Below are 21,584 nucleotides of genomic sequence, written 5' to 3'. Positions count from 1 at the left end.
ACATAACTCAACTTTTATGTCATACATTTAAATTCTGAAGTTCTTATGATGTTAAAGTAATCGAATGATCTGTTTAACATTTGGCGAAAAACATTTTGATGATCCCCATGACTTTGGGGGAAAATAATCTTTGGACTCAGGAGAAAAGAATTGGAACTTTATGAAAGGTGTCTGCTTTCCTCCTTCAGGACCTGGAAAAGTTCCCACAGCAGATGGAATCATGAGTTCTGCTCTCCGGCAGGAAATCCTGAAGGAGGATGTCGAAATGTCATTTTGAAACCTTTGACTCTAGTGCATTTGGTTATGCAGCAGGCAAATGATTCAAAACACATTCATATTCAATAAACCTCACTAATGTTACTTAATTAAAACAAATCTGCAAATAAAAAAAAAGAAAGCCTTCACAGCGAAATAAAGACTTCTCTTTAGTTCTTGCAAACACCGGATAGCTTGAGTTGTTTGTAACGGTGGTACAACCTGTAATTAGGCTTAAGGGAAATTATTTTTAATCTATTATTATTAATCTGTTTGACTGTCACATAAAAAAATTAAGCAAAAGCTAAAGTAATCGATTTATGGGGCAAATTATTTATTTTTTTACAGTACAGTTTATTGTAGTTTTACTGTAATCTTTAAATCTATCTGTAACAGATAAACTTTAAGTTTTAGATGGTTTCAGACTATCCTAGCCATCTAAATCTATGGTTACTAAAAGTCTAGTTCATTTATTTTTCTGTCTGTTTTTTTTCCATGTATTTGTTGTCTTTTATTCCTGGCTTTAACAATGTTTTCCTTTTTTTTTTACTGAGCTTGTATCTTTGGCCCAGCTTCCAGTATTTGTTTGTATCTTTCTTCTCCTCCCCTCAATAGTGAAAGCAGATGGTCGACCTTCCTGCTTCTTTTTTGTTTTTCCAAAGAGCTGCCCTCTGACCTCTCAGAGTAACTCTGCGTTTTTCTGAACAAGGGTATCTTTTGTGGAACTGTTTTTTCCCCCTTTGTAAATAAAGTCATGTTGAATGTGAATGAACTGAATTAAACTGGATCAAGTTGAGTTGCATAAAATTTGACTTGATCTGATATTATCAACTGAGTTCTACATGGTTTGAAAAAGACACAAAGTTGTATTTTCTTTAAGAAAAAAAAAAGATTACATGGATAAAACTGAACTGAATCGAAGAAATCTTTCTTGAAATTATACTTTACGCTTTGAAATCATTTTTAGCAATCAAATTTAGGTAATTGTGCTCTGTTAGGTTACTTGTCAACACAAATATATGGCTTTTATCTTGACAGTTCAGTGCATTAAGACATATAAGCAGGGTTAAGATGACTTGCTGATGTTCAAACCCAGCATCAGAACAGAACAGGAAATATGGAGACTTTAAACATAGCTATTTCAGAAGCTGCAGAGCTTCTAAGATTTTCATGCACAACCATCTCCCAGGTTTGCAAAAGCTGGTTTGAAAGCAACATTTTTCTGTGGGCAGAAATTGCCTTTTCCGATGTCACACAATAGAAAAGGATGTGCACACCGGTTCAAGATGGTGGAAAGGGGGACACTCAATCAGGTACAAAGAATGCTATCTCTGAACGCACAAGCTGTTGAACCTCGAAGCAGATGGGCTACAGTCATTCCTGTTAGCCAAGGGAAGAAAACCAAGGTTAGAGTTCATACACACTCTCCAAAATTAGCCAACTGATGGGATAAACTGATCAGATTAGTTATTTATTTCAGCTGAAACATTTATGTTGTGAATTTTGATCTGTTCCGGCTTGATTCAACAGCAGAGGCTGCTGGCAGTGTAATGGTGTGAGGGATATTTGTGCGGCATTTAAGTACCAACGAGGTATTTAAATGCCGCAGCTTCCTCACTGGCTACTTCCACTAGGATAATGGAAATTGTTTATCAAGCCAGCTGAGCATGGTAAATTCGTACATGACCAGTACAATAAGCTCTTTTGGAGAAACGGCTAACATGCTAAAGTAGACTTTAGTTACGCAGCACAAGGCCCGTTTACCAACTGCTAAGTTTTCACTTTAGCAGATAACTGCTCCTGCTCTTGCCAAAGCTTTAAAGTTCAGCTGGAAATGGTTCAATAAGCCATGAGGTGTTTTATTGAATCCCAAACTTTATAGGGGTCTTGAGTTACTCATATCTTACACCCCATTAAAAACAAGAACTTGACTCTTGTTGCCAAAAAAAACTCCTCAAAATGTGAAACGTAAACACACAAGCTTGGCAGGGAAATGCATCTCAGTCCTTTGCCAGTTTTCAGGATTGTGAAATGCTGCGCCTGCCCCTGGTCAGATTCCAGCTGCTAATATTTATGTGTAGGAGAGCGAGTGCTGTTTTCCCTCCTTTTATCCTGGCCTGAGCTCTGGTTATGTAAGCTACAGATGTTTGGCTCCGCTGTGCCTCTTTTAGGCCTCAGAGGTGTGGTTATGTGAACTCTGCAAAATAACAGCCTCGGTTTATAACAGGTCTGCCAGCGAGGACACGCTGAAAAACAAACGTGGATCGGAGAGAGGAGACCGTAATTGTACTGTGGTATTCACGCCGCTTGGCTGCTTTTCTTTTCCAGATTTTGTCATGTAGAATGCTCGTGATAGATCCACGCAACATAGAGTGTCTTTGGAGGTGGAATAAAAGCATGATTTCAAAAATCTTTTGAACAAGATAAAGCTTGGAAGCCACATTTGACCCTCTGATTCCATAGTTTGTAAAATCCCCTCTTTCTACAATTTAAGCTTTGGGTCTCTTGCTTTGTTCATCTCTTGGTTTGTTATAAATGTGATGTTTTCCCCCCTTTAATTTAACAATCTTGTGATTCCTGTATGCAGAACAAATTTGTGTATTGAATGACTGATCCACCACCAACACCTGAGCTATGGATCTCTGCAGCTCCTCCAGAGTTACAGTAGGAACGTAAGAGACCTTTCTGATTAACCTTCTCCTACATCTAAGAGTGTTTCAGGTGTGTTGCCACGTTTGATGGTGTTTCTTGCTGTGTCATACTTTGTCTATTTTAATTTTGGGATGACAGATTTTATATTGTTTGATAACTTGACTGTTAGACGTCCTAGATGATGCGACAATTACTAGTTATGCTGGATTTTATTTTGGGTTATCATCTATTTTGACCCTCAAATCCATTTGTAGAGGGGAACATATCCTGAGCATATGAGATGACATGGAAGCAGAGTGGACTCCGGCCTTGTTTCATACAAACAGAGGGCCTGGAGATAAAGCAGCAGCTGATGTAATTATGCTGATGAGGCACTCATCAACTTAGGAAAGTTTCTTTGACAAATATAAACAAAATGCTTACAAGTGTGTGTTTCACTCAGATTTCTGGATTTTCTGAGAATTTACAACAGCGGATAAACATCCCTAACTTGATCCGTGGCGATGCTCTATGTACAAGCCCTCCCAAAGGTTTATAAACTTACCAAATGTTTCGGATGTGCTCTCCCATTTTGTACTTTAGACCAAGACTAAAAACTTCTCAGAGGATAAAGGAGAAAATTGTTCATAAAGTGGGTGGGGGGGACGCAGGAGCAGTCAACCAAATGTGCAGAACACGCAAATCAATTGGACCAGTACAAGGAGTTATGCAAATGTTTGTCCAATGCGGCGCTGCTGACTGACTCTGTGGGGAGAGCAGGGGTGGTGCAGGACCCCAGGATGTTATTATGCAATAGCAGGCAGCTGTATATAAAGTCAGGAGGACGTTGAAGAGTGGACTTTATTTGAGACAGCCACTTCTTTTCGCACCAAGGTACGCACTGAGCGAAGGACCATCTTTTTTGCTTACAAATTTTAATTTTCACAAACTGATTCTTTGGAGATATTTTTGAATAATTTCACCACAATATGCTGAACTTAATCAGAGAACTTCAGGGAAAAATAACTAATATTTCTCCTGTTCTTTTCCAAACTTTCTGCATCTAACTTCTTACCGTCCCCCTCCCCTTCCTCTGAGGTAGCATGCTGAGGTTCGTTGTGGCTCTTTGCCTCTTGGCGCTGTCCTGGGCGCAGGATTGCAAGGTGGAGAACATCCAGGTCATGCAGGACTTTGACAAAACCAGGGTGAGTTGTGAGTAACATATAATTAGCATTCATAAAGTAACATTTATCCCATAAGGTTTAACTAAAACTATTTTTCCCAATAGTATGCAGGGACCTGGTATGCTGTAGGAAAGAAGGACCCTGAGGGTTTGTTCTTACTCGACAACGTTGTGGCCCAGTTTAACATCGAAGACGACGGCTCAATGACCGCTACCGCAAAGGGCAGAGTCATCATCCTGAAGTAGGTTTCCCCCCCCCCCACCCCCCCCCCCCCCGCCAGGAGGCCTTTCTGTTCTCTATGCATAGATTACTGAGGATTTAAAATTTTCTTTGTCTCTCTTTGACCTGTAGCAACTGGGAAATGTGTGCCCACATGTTTGCTACCTTCGAGGAATCCGCGAACCCTGCCAAGTTCAGAATGAGATACTGGGGAGCTGCCTCATACCTGCAGACAGGAAGTAAGCATGACTTGACTCACAAAAGGAAAGACGGAGAACAAAAAACTCCCAAAATTCAACCCGGCGCTGCAGCCGTCTGCTGAAATTCAGCGATAGCGTGGAGATTGTTGACCTGAGGCCCATTGCTTTTTGGAAAGTTCCAAGTTTTAGTGGAAATCTAATGAGTTAAAGAAGCCAGACAAATCTTCCGTTTTAGCAAGTTGAAGCAAACACTCTATAATCTTCACATCACCCGTCCTGCTTTCAGATGACGAACACTGGGTCATCGACACCGACTACGACAACTACGCCGTCCACTACTCCTGCAGGCTGCTCAACGAGGACGGCACGTGCTTGGACAGCTACTCTTTCGTCTTCTCGCGCCACCCGACCGGCCTGAGGCCAGAGGACCAGGCCATCGTCACGCAGAAAAAGACAGACCTGTGTCTTTTGGGCAAATACCGACGCGTAACGCACAACGGTGAGTCGACTCCCACCGAGTGCTTACCAGCCGTTATTGATCCTACAGGAGGAGCGAGGGATCTGAGGGAGGTTGCAATTTGAGTTATTCAATAAGGTTAAACACCAAATGAATGAGTAACCGAGGGATGCTGCTTCAAACCTTATGACCAATGTTTATCTTCACTGATTGATTAGAGGAATGTGCACTCAGTGTAATTCTGAGTAAAGCGTCTCCAACTGGGTAGTCTGTCATGGACTAGATGAATAATAGTAAAAAAAAGAAATACAATGCAGGCTGCTTGATGAATATCTTTAATAAGCGTAATGTTTTTCTCTTCTCTCCCAGGTTTCTGCGAGAACAGCGGGAACGCGGAGCCGCCTCAGTGACCCTTCTCTTGATGCTCCTTTCTTCCTTTCTGCTGGTTTCAGATTGAATCCCACCTCCTCCTCACCCCTACCGCCTCAGTTTCTCTCACACGAGAGAAAGTAGTTTCCTTATTTCTTTTTTTTTTTTTAAGAAATAAATTAAAAATCACAAACTCTAAACTTTCACACTTATTGTTGTTCAGAGTCAGCTGTGGTCTCATTCAGTTTCAGTGTTATCTCGACATCTGTTGCTTGTTTTGTTTCTTTTCAGTACATTGCCTCATGAGGAAGCAGTTATAAATTATCACATGTGGAAATCTTGTCTGATCCGAATATCTCAGAATGTTATCTTGATAAAAGGGGCTTTACTTTTGCACAAGTACTTTTTTTTATTTTATTAAACTGTAATATCCAGCAAACATGTCCAGTAGATGATCTGTTTGTTAATCTTGACCGATGTTTACTTCTTGATCCAGTTTTTAAAATAAAACATTCAAACATCTCTTGACTGTTTAATTTGTTTTTAATGATCTGATCTGCATTCCACAAGATATTCAATAAATTTGTAGTTGTGGAAAATTGCTGCATTTGGTTTCTCTATGCAGTGGATTGACAGACTCTAAATTGTTTTAAGATCAGCACTGTAGATTATTATAGTTTATTATATTTATGTCCATTAAAAACTGTATTTAGTTCTTGGCCTTTGCTCCATCTTAGTAATCAGCTTGGACTCTGGTGTTTTTAAATGGTCATCTTTTTCCCCTAATGACACCATAATAAGCTGGTTAGAAAGACGCATGGCTTTATTAGCTAATAAAAGAATAAAACAGATTGAACTATGAAAATACAACATATTTTTCATGAAAATTGTTTTTAGAGGAAGTACTAACAGTTGCAGTCATCCCTTTAACTCTAATTTCACTACTTCTCAGTAGTAAATTATCCAATCTACATTAGAAAGGAAGCAGCAGCATTTTAAAGTCATGGCTGCTTATAATGGTGGTACAAGGATTTCTTGTGACAGACGTCTCAGTAAAATTTGTTGCACGGCCTAAAATGACCAGCATGCACTCATACTTAATGCACTGCAATCAGATTAGAATTTAAATTAGTGCATTAGTCTGCTGCATTACTTAGCATACATCAAGCTTTATCTAACAATTCAACGAGTAGGCAGTGGAATATAGGAGTGAGACTTTATCTGCATGAAACAGCAGGTTAAGTCTCATGTTTACTTTTTTTTAACAAAATCAATTTAATCTAGTTATGTCATTCATTTTATGCAAGATACACACTGAGTAATTGAGGCTCTTAAAAAGAAAAAGACCTTGTCTAAGGAAATTCTGAGTCCACAATAAAGTCGCAATGGAGAGAAATTTTGTCAAACAAGATTAACAAAAAAAAAAAACAGCGCACTCCCCTAAACTTGTCCATGTCTACTATTATTTAAAAAAAGGTTAAAATTTAAGACATGAAAACTAGTTTCTTTGTAAGGATGGAAAACTGCAAAAAAGTGGCACCTTGGAGTCAACAAATCTCTATAAAAGTCTAATTTAAAGCTTCTGCCAACATCTTTACCAGGGCTGCCAACTGTTTTGTGAATCTCAACCCAGACTGCCATTTATGTAACGTATAAAGTCAAATTAAACTAATTTAACTGTGTTTCTCTTAATTATAGCTGAAAAATAAAAAAAGACTTCAACATTTTCAATTTATTTCTTCATCAGCAAAGAGAACTGCTGTTGCGTTTAACAAAAAATTACAGCAGGAAGACAAAATTACACTGAAGGATTGTTCTGGATGGAGTTTTAAGTCTTTATTGCACATTTGCAGACAGTACTGAGAACGACAAAACAATTCAGAAGCACATGATCAGGATACATTAAAGAACACTTAAAAACATAACCTGGTAAAAAAAAAAAATCCCAGATGGCGCTCTACTAAAATATAAACAGTGGAAGTAAAATCAAAGCTACCCAAAAGTCACAACAACGTCTGTCTGCCTTAAATCTACGTGGCCACATCGCCAAGACTGCAGGAACAAACACCTTTCCCTCAACAAGGAGACCTTTAGTAATCCCCGCTGTAAATAGTTTAGCACATGGAATTAAGTCATGCAATCTCTTTCCAGCCCGACAGAGCTGCAGGTTTGAAGAGTCAAGGTGGTGATTGTAGAGAGGAATGCGCAGACAACTCGACAAACGTGACCGGTTAAGCCCCGCGCAGCTACATGCATCTGGTCTGGTTGAGTTTAAGCAACTAAAAACCAGGAAGTGACGCAGAAAAATCTCCGTCACGGTTCAGCAATGTTTATCCAAGCGTGTGAAACGAGCTCGACAGGTTTGCTGCTGCAGCACCAGGGCGGTGCTAATGTAAGAGACATATGGTTTATTAGATGGACTGATGATTGTAATCGCCAGTTAATTCAGTTGAAAATCGCCAACAGCTGGAGTGTGGAAATTTAACACATTTTGTCCTTCGCATAAATACAATAAAATGGTAAACAATTCACAGCTGCACATTCCCTACTTAACAAGATATACCATCATCAACAACACAATGCAACCAAGAGATAAAAGTATTAAAACTGGGAGTGGAAAATGACCCATTTATAGGGGTTTGATTCATATGATGCCACAGAGATCCTTATACCGTCATGTGTAAATAGAAGGAGGATACCACATGATTAGGCAATTTTAAACACACATAATTCACCGGAAAATATATAGAAGCTTTCCACATTTCTTAGGAAACCCAAGAATAAATACCAAGATAAAAATCTGAACACAAAATGAAAACATCAGCTAAAAAAAAAAACAAAAACATATAGAGAAGCCCTCCACCAGCTTTGTGTCAATGATCAGTGCTAGGACTTAAAAAAAAAAAAAAAACTGGAGCAAGATTTTTCAGACTAAATACATAAAAGGTGATCAAGTCTAAATGTGTCAAACATCGTTAAAATTGTTTGCTTTAAAGTCCCTTCTTTTATAAAAATAAAACCGATAGAATTAAGTTTTATCTTGTCTCAATTTTGTCTGAAATATGACATACAATAAAAATAAAAAGCCTCGTAATCTCCCCCCTCCATTATTTTAGGGAAAATGGATTTATGACAGTAAAACAAAACAAAAAATAGCTGCTGATCATTAAACCCTCTTGGTGAGTGAAAATAATATTCCTATAGTTTTTGCATAGAAAATGCATAAGATTTTGGAATAACTACATAAAAAAAAAATAAAAAATACATTTTCTGCACAGCTCAACAGATCTGTGTTTTGTTCATTCCCAACCTATTTAAGCTTAGATTTTGTTCAGAATTTAATCTTAATTCTGGTTAAAACCAATCTCACTGTCCAGCTACCCCCTTCGGTTAATGTCCGAGTCGGGAATCACTCATCTGGTCTGTTCATTCAGGCAAAGCAGTAGTCAATGTGGGCCAGGAGTTCCCTGTGGCGACTGGTTGGATAAGGAGCCTGACACTTTGGACACTCCAGGAAACTCTCATCCAGGAGGCTGATGACTTTAGACGGGGACGTGGGGCCATGAGAGTTAATAGTAAGGCGCTCGAACTCCAGATTATCATAGGAGCTGGGCTCTGAAAAGCGAGAACTCGGGTGTTTCTGAAATTGAAAACAAGACATGGCATTCTTACGTTTTTTTTTTTAAGAGTGCAATTCATTTTTATTGTAAAAACAAAGCAACTTGCTCATTTTTGGACAGCAAACTTGTTTTGAAAACAGCATTAGATGAAAAGTTGCTGCATGATTTAAATACACAGATACACTACAGACACTTACAGCAGACTCCAGCTTAGCAATCTGATCACGAGCTTTACGAAGCTCTTTCAGCACTTTCTGTAATTGCTCCTGCATGCTCTGACGATCAAGTTTTTCATTCTCAGAGTCCTTGGCAGAGAGCTGGATCTTAGGAGGAAATGAAAAAGAAAGTTTTTAAAGTAGTGGAACTGTTCCAAAATTCTGTCTTTATAAAGACAAAAAAAAAAAGATGGCTGTTTGTCAGGTAATTTATGCATTTTAACACTTTTCTAAACAATTAAGCACTACCTGTTGTTCCAGAGCAGCAATTCTCCTTCGCTCTTCATTCTGGCTGATGAGAGACTTCTGCAGCATGTTTACCTATAAAGAGCAAATTATCAAGGTAGAAGAGTTTTGTGTTTGCAGAGCATTTAATCATTTTCAACCACATTGAAGGAAAAATGTAAAGCAGTTTGAGAGCCTGAGCCCAACTGTAAAATTAAATACACACTGAATAAATTAACACAAAAATACATCCAAACACAGTGAACAGCTGTAATATTGTTTATATCGACTTTTTCCAACCACTTGATAGACTCTTATTTTGAAAATATAAGTACTTCAGTATAATTAATAAGTATTTGATCCCATGCAGATGTTTTGAACAGTGTAAATGTTGTGGCATCAAACGGTTTGCATGTCACTGAGTGAAATAAGCATTTCATCTCCAGGCAAATCAAAACTTCAAACTTGGTGAGCAAAGCTCAGCACTAAGACATTTTCACACAGCTAAGAGGTTTTGACCCAGTCTTCCTCCCAGAAACTCCTTCAGGTTCCCTGGTTGCCACTGCAAAGCTCCAGCTCCCTCTGCAGGACTCAGATCTGGAGAGTGACCAGCTGCTCCATGACGTCCATGTGCTGCTTCTTTGGCTACTCCATTCTTACCTTAGTAGTGCGTCTTGAAGAATTATGCTGGAAGACTCTATGTACCATCTTTATGTACATGATTAAACTGTAAATGACTATTTATTGGCCTCTTTATGCAGTGAAGTCCCCTCCTAATGGTCTGCACCACCAGCAGAAAAACTGAAAATTGTGTTCAGGTCAGATTCTGCATTTCTCACCGTGATGAAGTTATGGTCATGTCCATTTCCTATCATGCATATGGACTTTGACTAGTTTCTCACAGGAAGCTGCCGAAGAGCTAGCCTCAGTCTATCTTATACATATTTTTCTCCATTTTTCTGCCGTTGGGTATAAAACACGTTTTGTCTCTTAAAGCTTTTTACTTTTAAACTGAACGCCTTTGTTGCAGTTCTCTGTTCTCATCTTGTATAAGATTCCTAAAAAGCCTGGCTGATTTTCACCTTTAACAATGCTTCAATAAATTCATTTTTCCACAACAGAACTTTCAGCCAAGCCTCCAGTCATTTAGAAGTTCACTGGGAATCTTCACATTCTACTACTAAAGCATTCTCTCAGTTTACATGAAAGAACAACCTACTTGGATCTTTTGTATTCACATTTTGGTGCATGTTCAGTTCATTTAGATGATCCTTTTATGCATCTTGTTTAGCTAAAGGAGTCTGACCTGCTGCAGAAGCTCAGCTGATCTCTTCTTCTCCTCATCCAGTCGTTTCTCCACCTTCTCCAGGTCGGCTCTCACCCTGTCTGTCCTTTCGGACGACACCTTTCTTTCCTCGTGCGCCACTTGTCTAGATGTAAAAGTTATGATATTAGGCCTAAGCACTAAAAGAAAACACTCATTTAAGAGGGAACACTAGTTAATAGCTTCATTGAATTAAGTTTAAAGTGATTTTCAGCCTTTTCTTGCCACAGGTTTGGGTTGTTTCAGGGCAGTTTTACCTGTTGCCAAGGCGTTCCGCCTGCAGCTGTATCTTGGCTTCGTCCAGCTCCTTTCCCCTCTCTTCATATTTCCTCAGAAAGGCCGACAACTCGCTGCACTTGTCCTCGTACTTCCTCTGCAGCACGCAGCGCTCCTCCTGCACCCGGCTGACCTGCTCCCCCTGCCGCTGCAGCTCGGCCTGAGCTTTCAAGGTCTGCAGAGGCCATGAAAGAAATTGCAAAAACGCTGTTTGTTTTCCGTCTTACTCGGTTCTTTAATCCAGCTCTGCAGATCAATTATAAAGATGTCTGAATCCAAGGACTCTGGATATTCAGCTGCATACTGATTCGGTGCTGAAGCTGCCTTTTTCAAAAGACGGAGTGTCAATGAATTTGTTCGCGCCTCAACAGGGAAAATGGTGACAAGAGCGTACTGGATAGCCATCTTCTGCTAATATGTCGTATACCAGCAATTAAACAAATAGTGATGTGCGTTTACTCAGGCCATCTTTGATATAAAATTATCTTTTGACAAAAAGACATGCAAGTTTGAAAAAAAAAGAAAATCCCCTCTAAAATGTGTAGTGTGGGTAAACACGCCACCGAGGTTCTCTAGGTAGAAAGTTTGCAGCATTTGTTTACCTGTTCCTTCTGAACACTTAACTCCTGCAGAGCTCTGGCAGTCTGATCTTTCTGGCTCTCCAGGTCTTTCTGCACACCTAAAAGCATCGTCTCGTAGTGCTTTTTCAGGTCAGACTCCTCCTCTTTACCTTGGGTGTTGTTTGAAGCCGACACAAGGGGGTAAAGGAGGTAAAAATCAGGCCTTCAGTTCCAGAGGAAAAAGCTTCCACTAAAATTTTAAAGACGAATTCTGTTGTAAATTTTTCAGATTCCGTCAAATATTAAGAGCAAACTATTGCATTACATTGCTGATACAACAGCAGAGCACCGATTTCTGACCAGAAATAAAAATAAAGAAACTCAACTGAAAAGGATACATTTACATCATATTTCTGTGTCTGAACACATACTATTTATCCTGATGTTTCCATATTTTGTATATATGAGGATGTAAGGTATATTTACCCTCAGAGCCGGGTTCTGCTTTGCTTTCTTGCTGCTGCTGCTTGGCCTCCGCCAGTTGCTGCTCCAACTCCATTGTTCTGGCTACGACCGACTGCACAAAGACCTCTCGCTGCTGATCATAGACCAGCCACTGCTGGTTCTTTTCCAGAGCCTGATGGGAAGATTTTACAACTGCTTTAGACAAGCACTCTGCATTCTGTGTAATGACAACAACCTGAGCTTGAGGTCATGAATTAATGAGAAACGAAACACCAGTTTGATTAAAAGAAAAAGTTAATGACGTTTAAAGGTCAATTTTTTATTTTTTTTTGCATTGATGGGAAGAAGCAAATATGTCCCTTTTTTAATGACCTCACATTTTGAAACAATGCTCAATTTTTCCAAAGTTATTAAGATCCACCATTTTGGGTCTAAAGTGCTGCATTTGACATCAGAGCCGCAGGTTACAGATACCTGGTCTAGTCAAAGTTTGGATCTAATGCAAGTTGAGAATTAGTGAAAGGTTTTAAAAACGTCCTTGAGACAATCTGACTCAGTATATGCTAACATAAAAAAACTCTCCAAATGTCGTAGTTCTAATTGTATCTAAAAGACATTCTACACAGTAAAGGCACACCACACTTTTCAGAATAATTTTTTATAATACATTTTGATGTCTCAATTTCCTTCCAGTTTATTATTTTTTTGATACTTTGTGCTTCACTCAAATAAAATGTGTTGAAGTTTGTTGTTTTCATGGCTTGTATACTTCTTGAGAAACTTCACAAGCTTCCCAATATACCTTATTTGTACCTGTAGTACACAGTGACGTAGAATATGAAGTTTAAACCGTAAAATTTATGAAGATGTGACAAAAAGGACTCACATCTTTGAGTTGATCTTGCATCTGTACCAGTTCTGCAGCAGGAGCATGGCCATTCTGAAAAGAGATGTTGCAAAGGTTAAATCACAGAGTACAGGTAAATATGCAGTAGTTGCATCTGATCCAGCTGTCACAACCAACATTCAGTTGAGGCCGACTTTCAAACAAAGAAAGAAGATGTTTTATTCATTAAAAAAAAAAAAAAAAGCTTGTAGCTTCTGTGCGTTTTTTAAAAACCGGCCAGGTTCTGCTAACTGTCAAGTGACAGGCTCAGTTAATTTAAAATAAGATTCTGCATTTTAGATATAAAACTTCAGATCTGCAACAGGCTCAGAAATTACACACAGGCCTGCTGATTTAAATTATTTAGCCCAACTTTTAATAATGCAAGATAAACAGAGCAGCTAGTAATAAATCTATGCTCTTCTGTGCTCCCAAGTCTTGGCTACATGACCGGGTCACCAACCCTGCAGCGTACAGCCTCCATCCCCAGAGGCTTGTTGGTCATGTCATATGCCTGTCGCTGGAAGCCTTCGAGTTTGATCTCCATATCTATACATTCGTCATCTTAAAATGTCATACCCTTCTGGACTCAAACTGAAATTGCTGTCTGTTTATTTTAGCCGTAATATAAATACCAAAGACTTTTTTTTTAGTCTGACTTATTTACGAAGGGAGAGATTTAAATGTGGTACCTGGAAAAACCCAAGACTGAAAGACAGGAAGGATGACAAATGGCCAAAAAAACAGGACAGTAGATGGAAAACAGACAAAAACAAAAAACAAACAAACAGATGGATAATTAATAGACAAACAGTTGGAAGGTGGCTGAATGAACCGATGGACAGACAGACGTATGAACAAACCGATGGACACGCCAAAAGATAGGGCTGCATAATATCAAGATAAAAACAGCTCTTGATGGATGAGTGAAAGGCAAAGTGACCAATGGATAAGGGGATTGACAAACCAAGGCATGGTCTTTATCCAGACCTGAGAAACATTTAAACGACTGACTTTCCATACTGCATGTCAGATTGTATGTCTGACAAGCCTTTTGGCTCCTATAACACCAGGTAAACCTCATTAGCTTGTTTGTTTACCTCTGTAAGTCTAAATGTACAACCATAAGCTGAGTCCTCTGTGAACAGCAGAGAGATTGCTTGGTTTGTTGATCTGAATATTTTCCAAGGGGATTGTGGCATGCACTAGAAAGTTACATTAATTAATGAAATCACATAAAGACAAAGGATATAGGAATCTCCTTGTAGCAGGAGAAGTAGTTGTTTAGTTTGTTTCCATATTAGCAGCATTGGCTATATCAAGGTAACTTGTAGTAAGATTTAAACACATTAGATTCAAATAAGTTGCAGTTTAAACAAGAGTCTGAAGATCCATACCTAAATAAAAAAAACATTTAGCAGTATCTTATTAAACATGTTTTCCAGATCATCATAAATGTATGCCATGGTGATGGGTAAGGTAAGGTCATTTTATTTATATAGCACAATTTCAGCAACAATTCAATTCAATTCAAAGTGCATGCCGTCTGTAGCAGCTGAGTGGTGCAGTTATGAGCAATTTTTTTCCCATTAATCTGGTAAGCACTGGTTAAAAACACTAGCCTGTTTATGCAAAAATCCGATTTTCATTTATTAACCACAAATGTTAGAAGTCGTGTGTCACATTAAACAAAAGATTTTCACTGTCAGATGTTTTTTTTTTTAAAGCTTTCAATTAGTTTGTGTGCTCTGCTGATGGCCTGAAGCAGCTTCCTGTCTCACACAGAGCAGCCATTTCTGATGCCTTATAACAGAACAATGAACGCATCTTAAAAAATGGGCCACTCGTACTTCTGCTCATTTGTATCTATACTTTGCACTTTAATGCTTTGGTCTAAGAATAGACGTGAGACAAACATCTTCCATCAAAGATATAAAGAGCCCTGCTGACCTTTAAGCAGCAAAAAAAGAGAAGAAACAAAAAAGCAAGCCTTCTTTTTATTACAGCTTTTTAAAAACTATTTCTTCCAGCTCCAGCGGTACAGCAAATAGTCTAAAACATGAGCAAGAAAATTACTCTTAAACAAATAAACGGAGTCACGCAGCATAACTGATTAAAAAAAAAAAAAAAAAAAGCACATATTTTGAGATGAAATCCTCTTTAAATAAGCTTATTAGTTGGGATTCTTCTTTGTATGATGACGCTAAATCTTTTTATATTCTTTAAAGCCCTGCATGTAATTTTGCTTCCTTACGGGCAGGAAAGAATCCTGATGACAGCTTTACAGTCAATGCAGCAGCACTGGATCTACAGTGAAGAAGTGGCTACTACAGACTTCCTTTCATCTCTTCCATAAGCAGAGTTACACTGCTGACGGCAGATAAAAATAAAGCGGCTACTGAAAAATCTGATTTTCACCGTTACAATGCTTATTACAGCTGATGTATTTCAGAGCAATAAACCCTTCATGATAAAGTGGTGAGGAGGCTCCAGGGAAACGGTGATGTCAGCAGGAAAACTGAGATTGAACACTGCCACCTGATGGACAAAAACAGAGCCACAGTTCGCTCAACAAACCCTTTTTATCCGTCAATCACTGATCACTTTTCATGTCAAAATCTTTGCACTTTTTCTGCAGAGTTCTCGGTTCTTTTGGGCAAGCATAAATCTAAAGGTTCTCCACAGATTTAAAGCAAACGTTTCCACTGTGCTCATGTTTTAAACATGAAAACCAGAACGACAGATTTTAGATGAATGGATGAAAAATTAGTGGGGGGAAAAAAAAAAAGATGAATAGATAGATTTAAGGATCAGAGCACCATTCACTTTATATCTAGCCAAAGGCACATTTTCTATTCCTGTTCTGGGTTAGCTTTTTTCTACTCAATAATGCTTTTCAGTCATAATCATAAATCACCATCATTATCAATTAGCTTGGATGGATGGATACAACTGTAAGACAACAACATGGGAAATAAAGTCTGGAAATGCAATTTCTCCCTCCATTTGGCAAATAGAGAGATGGACGCACTGACATGAAGATGGTGGAAAGGAGGAAGAGCTGGAGGAAGAGAGGGACAGCTACATAGAGGGATAGAGTGATGGATGGGGGGCTGAAGGATGACAAAAGATAGACGGCTGGAGGGAGAGAGGGATTTCCAGAGATGGACAAACGGATGGATGATAGAAAAAAGGGGATGGTCAGGGAAGAAGATAAATAAAACAATGGAGGGGTAGATGGGTTGGCAGAGAGAGGGATGGAAGGATTCAAGATTTGACTTTGTTTTTTACAGATATTAAAGTTTGAAAATACCAATTATTCCACTCATTTCAATTTTTTTTATACTCCTACACTCCTGGAAAATCTCAAAGTCTACAGTTTATTCCTATACACCAAGCATCATCAGTTGTTGACTTCTCAACTGAAACTGAAAGAGATCAGCGTTACCACCAATCATTTCACCTTTTCCATTCTCGCTATAATAAATGTCAAATATATGAGCGATTTTAAACAGGCATGATGATGCAGTACAAAAAGTCACAAACGCTTGTCCAGGCAAATCTGAAGATCAGCTCTATCATTTCCATTGCACAGAAAAAGCAACCAGATCATGTCAAGAAGAGATATCTCTTCTCGACTAATTAGAACATCTCGACAGGTAGCAGCGTATTAGGGTCAGCCTACCGTGGCCTGCGCTTCCAGGGACTGACAACGAGCGGAAACTGTGGCCAGCTTGTTTTTCAGATTCTCCGTTTCCTGTGACAAGTTCTGGAACATCCCATCTCTCTGCTCTGCCTCTCTCCTGCGCTGCTCCAGCTGGGCCTGCAGTGACGCAACCACCTATAAAAAAAAAAAAAAAAGAAAGAAAAAAGAAGCCTGGATGTCACCAAAATCTTTTTAACCTTATTGTTGAAGCATAGTTCGATGGAGGGAGAAGAGGGGAAAAAGATTTGTTTCTCTGTCTTCTGTGCAATTATCCTTCTCTCGTAATCGACGTAGCGCGGCTGGGAGTCTGGTGGCATTAGCCACTTGCGTGTCTGCTGATGAAACTTAATGAGGAAGATGCAAGCATGATTAATGTCTGGGCAAAACAAAACGCTGACATTCCATTCACCAGCATGTCATCTGTGAGCTTAGCCTGCTGCCACTCTGACCACTCCAAATTAGAGTCATTTCTGCCACAACAGAAGACATATTACACAAGGATAAGCAACAGCAGAACGAGTTTTTACACTAGTGTCAAACGGCAACATGACATGAATGCTAATACATACAGACAGCAGCCACAGACAAACAGTTTATAAATGTCAAGCGGACAGAATCTAACGGTGTACGTCGGTATGCAGCTTCTGCCGGTTGTCTAAACTTCACTTTGCAGAGCTGCTGTCAAAGTGGGATAGAAGCGATTTCCCCCTCTGTTTGTGGCAGCTCATTGGAATTCCAGGATGTTTTTTTTTTTCTCTCCCTTCCCTCTCGCTGACAGTTTCCCCACATGCCACCAATGCGATACCAGAGTACGGGGAAAAAAAAATAAAAAATAAGTCACAAGCTGAAGAGTGTTCCTGCTGTGGGTTTATTCTCATTTAGGCAGGACTTTAAGCCTGAGCTAATCGTGTGTTTCCATGTACAGGTGTGTAGGGGCCTCGTCGTGACGGATGATGGGACAAATGCGATTCTGAAAACAGATAGTTGTCAGTGTGTGTACCTCTCCTCCTTTAGCTGACAGCTGTTGTCTTAGACTTTCCAGTTCCTGCTCTTTAACCAGCAGCTGCTGATTATTCCTCTCGCGCAGCGTCTCGAGGGAAAGAATCCTCTGGAGAATCACATTTAAAAACAAATGAATACAAAGGGACTTGGAAATCAGTAACGGTGAACCGCTTTACCTCCAGCAGCTTGCCCTTGTCCGAGTCGGGGGCCCTGATGTGCCGTTTGGCCTGTTCGTCAATCTTTTTCTTCAAGTGGGCGTTCTCCTTCCGGACCTTCTCCAGCTCTGCCTCTGCCTTTGAGCCAGAATTGTTGGATCTGAATCCCAGCTTGGAGACGAGGGTTTCTTTGGCACCTTTAGATGCCATGCCTTCGTTTGCTGATAGCACAGGTGTAAGATGGAGTGTTCTAAAACAGACGAATCATTTCAAGAAGCTGTTATGCTTCGATTTGAATCTAATCATTTGTAAAAAAAAAAAAAAAAAAAAAAAAGAACAGCCATTATAATTTTAACTGGTAGAGAACATTGATGCTTTCTGCAGCTGCTACAGGTTATTGGATCTATTCCGACTATAGTTAACATCTTTTTGAGTGTGGGTGAACATTCACCCCGTCTCCATTTTGTACCTTTGCATTTTTGTGGAGTCGTTTGCTATAAAGTTGTTTCAGAAAATTTCAAAGTTGTACCGTTTCATTTAAAAGTCTTGATACATTTTTTTTTTTAAATAGCTTAAAGAATAAGTTGGGCAATGCATATTTTTGCACTACTTGACTGCAGATTTCAAGCAAATAAAAAAAATTTACTCTTTAGGACTAGAATTACAAATAATTAAAATAAAATCCAATGATGGTGATTAGAACCGCAAATAATTCATTTTACATCATCATTGCAATATTAATGACTGTTGGATCAAATATAATAAGTAGGTTACAACAGGTCAGGTGCAGTACAGTAAGCTATCTGGGCAGTTGGAAGGACTTTATGGCTGAGATGGTGTATTCTGTCACAATATTGCAAATTGTTCTGTCCATCACACCATCAATGCATTACACCCATAGGCAGTTTATCTAAGTTTTGGAACTGTAGAAAGAATCCAGAGTAACATCGACGCAAACACAGGGAGGAAAATGGAAGATTCACGCTGAAAGACCTCAGAGCAAAATTCAAAAAATCATTTGAACAGCATGACCCCAACTAAATGCATTGAATAAAGAATACCATCCATCCATCCATTTTCTTGCACCCTTTTTCCCTCAGTGGGGTCGGGAGGGGTGCTGGTGCCCATCTCCAGCCAGCGGTTCGGGCGGGGGGCGGGGTACACCCTGGACAGGTCGCCAGTCTGTCGCAGGGCAACACAGAGACACACAGGACACACAACCATGCACACACACACTCATACCTAGGGGCAATTTGTAGAGGCCAATTAACCTGACAGTCATGTTTTTGGACTGTGGGAGGAAACCGGAGTACCCGGAGAAAACCAATGCAGAAAGACCCCAGGCCGGGAATCGAACCCAGAACCATCTTGCTGCAAGGCAACAGCTCTACCAACTGCGCCCACTGTGCAGCCCCTTGAATAAAGAATACAACTAACTGAATTTAAAAATAATGCATATTTAGTGTCGATACCCTAACACAGATTTGACAAGTTATAAAATGCTTTGTTTTTAAAGTGAACCTCGTCAAAGGCAACCCAAACGTTGTTTCGGGCCATTAAAAAAAAAGCAGTAAAACTGACTTTTTGAGGGGTTTCAGAATAACTTCTCAGATTTTAAGCAATATTATTATTATTTATTTATTTTTAAAGAAGTCTGTTTTTAAAGAAGGGCATTCCTGAGCGGGTTTGACGAGTTTAAGTATCACTACTTTTGAACTAAACCGTAGTTCATCTGCAACAGAGACAGTAAAAAAACCACCACCGACATATCAGGAAAACGTTTAAAACCCACAGATGTATTTTAAACTACTTGTACCAACAAATAGGAAACGTCATCATCCCCATTCTGACAAGTATTACACATTTTGTCAAAACAGGCTATTTAAAAGTGAATTCACCTTAAAGTAAAAAAGCCTTTTGAAATATTGCCGAATCTCAAGCTTCGTTACAAACGTTTTCAAGATGACAACATAGAAAACAAAAATAACTTGACACTTTATTTTTCTTCCTTTAACTGAGACCTTATAATTTCTAACAATGATTATCCACATAAAAGTACAGATACATGTCAATGACTCTACATAGCAGAAATGTAGAACACTTACTTTATAAAAGGAGCAGAAGAAGCGTTTGTAATCCACTCTGCGTGTGACGAGACCGTTGCTCAAACAACACTTTCATTTCCTGAAATTTGAATTGCAGCGCGTTGACGTCACATCCGTGATGAAGTTCCACGTGCGAACGTTCGCTTTGCTCTGCTTGTTCCGATGTGTGCAGGTTTGGACGGCGTGTAAGATATTATAAAATATAACAAATTATACAAATATTTCTCAGACTTTTTAAAAAACACATTTTTGTCGTGTTATACCACAAAATATAATTTTATGTGTCTTTTAAACATCCACAACAAATATGTCATAGTGGTGTTTCTGTTCCAGTGAATAAGAAAGCATTCATTTAAAAAACAAGAAATTCCTCTCTTTCAAATAAATGAACGGCACAGAGCTCTACAAGTTCCTCGGTTCAATATGAAATAATAATAATAACTTACTCCATGGATATTTTGCAGTGAATGCCACAAATAAATCAAAACACATCAAAAATAGACAGTAAATAGTCACATATTTAATTAGACTTTTACTTACCTAAACACTTATAACTATTTAACAATTTTATATTTAGAGTAAAGATATTTTACATTTGGCTGCTGCTCTTCAACATATTTAGGTCATTCGTCTACTTTAACTTTAACCAACTAGTAGAACTGGTCCAAAGGAGACTTCTCCCGATGTCCAAGTCCACTGTAGATGTGTTGCTAAGGTTAATCAGTAAGTTAATTGTTGACCATAAAACCATGGATGTGTTCAATATGTATTTATTTACTAGGACTGAGTTATTGTCTTTACAACATTTTCAGTTGTAGGATTGTTATTCTAGGGCGTAACCATACAATTCAAATAATAGCAGATTTTTCATTTTGTTTTATTGATTTTCTTCTTTTTGCAAATATAATTTTAAAAGAAAATATATAAAGCAACTGGATGTAAAAGTTGCTTCAAGCATTTGGCATGGATCACTTTGTTTTGAGCAAATAAGAAGCCGAGCCTCAGCAAATACATTGAGGGTCTATTCTTAATTGAAAGTCTTTGTTTTGTCAAGGTTCTATAATTAAAGTGTTTTTACTAGGTCAGGAGCTAGTGGTATGCTTCATCCTGTAATAGCATGCCTCCACTGTGTATATTTAATAACCTCAGCTGTGTTATAGAAGCTGATTAAAGCAGGAATGATGGTGAAATAGCACTAAGAGTTTCAGCCCATCCCTTTGTCAGAGTAAACAGAAATAATGAGTTAAAGTCAGTAAACAGTAGCTCCAAGATGAAATAAGCAGGACTGTCACTCACATTCAGCACCAGCTCTTGGAGCCTGTTTAATACATATGCTGACTGACTCAAGATGGATTCCATACTGAAGCCAAGAGAATACACTCAACAAATACTTCTAATGCTAATTAATTATCTTTGCATTAAATTGAATGCAGAAACGCATACTGGGAACAATCAGAGAAAGTAAACGAAGGTTCAGTTGTGAAGTCATCCAGCAGTGAACTCAGATTTAGAGTGACACATGACTCAGCTTTGCTGCACAATTTGTTCTGGGAACTCCATTTTTCACACATCAGCTATGTTTTTCCATAAATACACCATTCAAAAGCTGAACCATTTAAGCATATAAATATCACTATTAAGAGTACAAATGACACATTTCCAACCCAGCAGAACCGGTGAATATATTCTGCTGCTCCTTAGAGCTTAAGATGTTATTTTTCTGAGGGGTT

At 38.8% G+C, this 21,584-nt stretch overlaps 2 protein-coding genes across 2 annotated transcripts; one reads left to right on the top strand and one right to left on the bottom strand.

Annotated features, from left to right (window-relative positions):
* The first annotated feature begins 3,650 nt into the window (after positions 1-3,650).
* Positions 3,651-5,837, top strand: rbp4 (retinol binding protein 4, plasma). Its single transcript, XM_008436700.2, has 6 exons — positions 3,651-3,780; positions 3,989-4,091; positions 4,175-4,311; positions 4,422-4,528; positions 4,776-4,988; positions 5,316-5,837. The coding sequence occupies exons 2-6, from the start codon at positions 3,990-3,992 to the stop codon at positions 5,354-5,356; spliced, it is 600 nt and encodes a 199-aa protein (XP_008434922.1). The 5' UTR covers positions 3,651-3,780; position 3,989; the 3' UTR covers positions 5,357-5,837.
* Positions 5,838-7,136: 1,299 nt separating this feature from the next.
* cep55l (centrosomal protein 55 like) lies at positions 7,137-20,794 on the bottom strand. Its single transcript, XM_008436699.3, has 12 exons — positions 19,855-20,794; positions 17,771-17,999; positions 17,593-17,700; positions 16,572-16,727; positions 12,887-12,940; positions 12,022-12,172; positions 11,578-11,705; positions 10,957-11,150; positions 10,682-10,805; positions 9,400-9,471; positions 9,133-9,258; positions 7,137-8,955 (listed from the first exon to the last, which is right to left on the bottom strand). The coding sequence occupies exons 2-12, from the start codon at positions 17,957-17,959 to the stop codon at positions 8,746-8,748; spliced, it is 1,512 nt and encodes a 503-aa protein (XP_008434921.2). The 5' UTR covers positions 17,960-17,999; positions 19,855-20,794; the 3' UTR covers positions 7,137-8,745.
* Between the last annotated feature and the right edge of the window lie 790 nt (positions 20,795-21,584).

The sequence above is a fragment of the Poecilia reticulata genome, chromosome 19, assembly GCF_904066995.2.
Source record: "Poecilia reticulata chromosome 19, P_reticulata-male-v2, whole genome shotgun sequence".
Taxonomy (NCBI): domain Eukaryota; kingdom Metazoa; phylum Chordata; class Actinopteri; order Cyprinodontiformes; family Poeciliidae; genus Poecilia; species Poecilia reticulata.
This window is presented reverse-complemented; position numbering and strand designations above follow the sequence as displayed.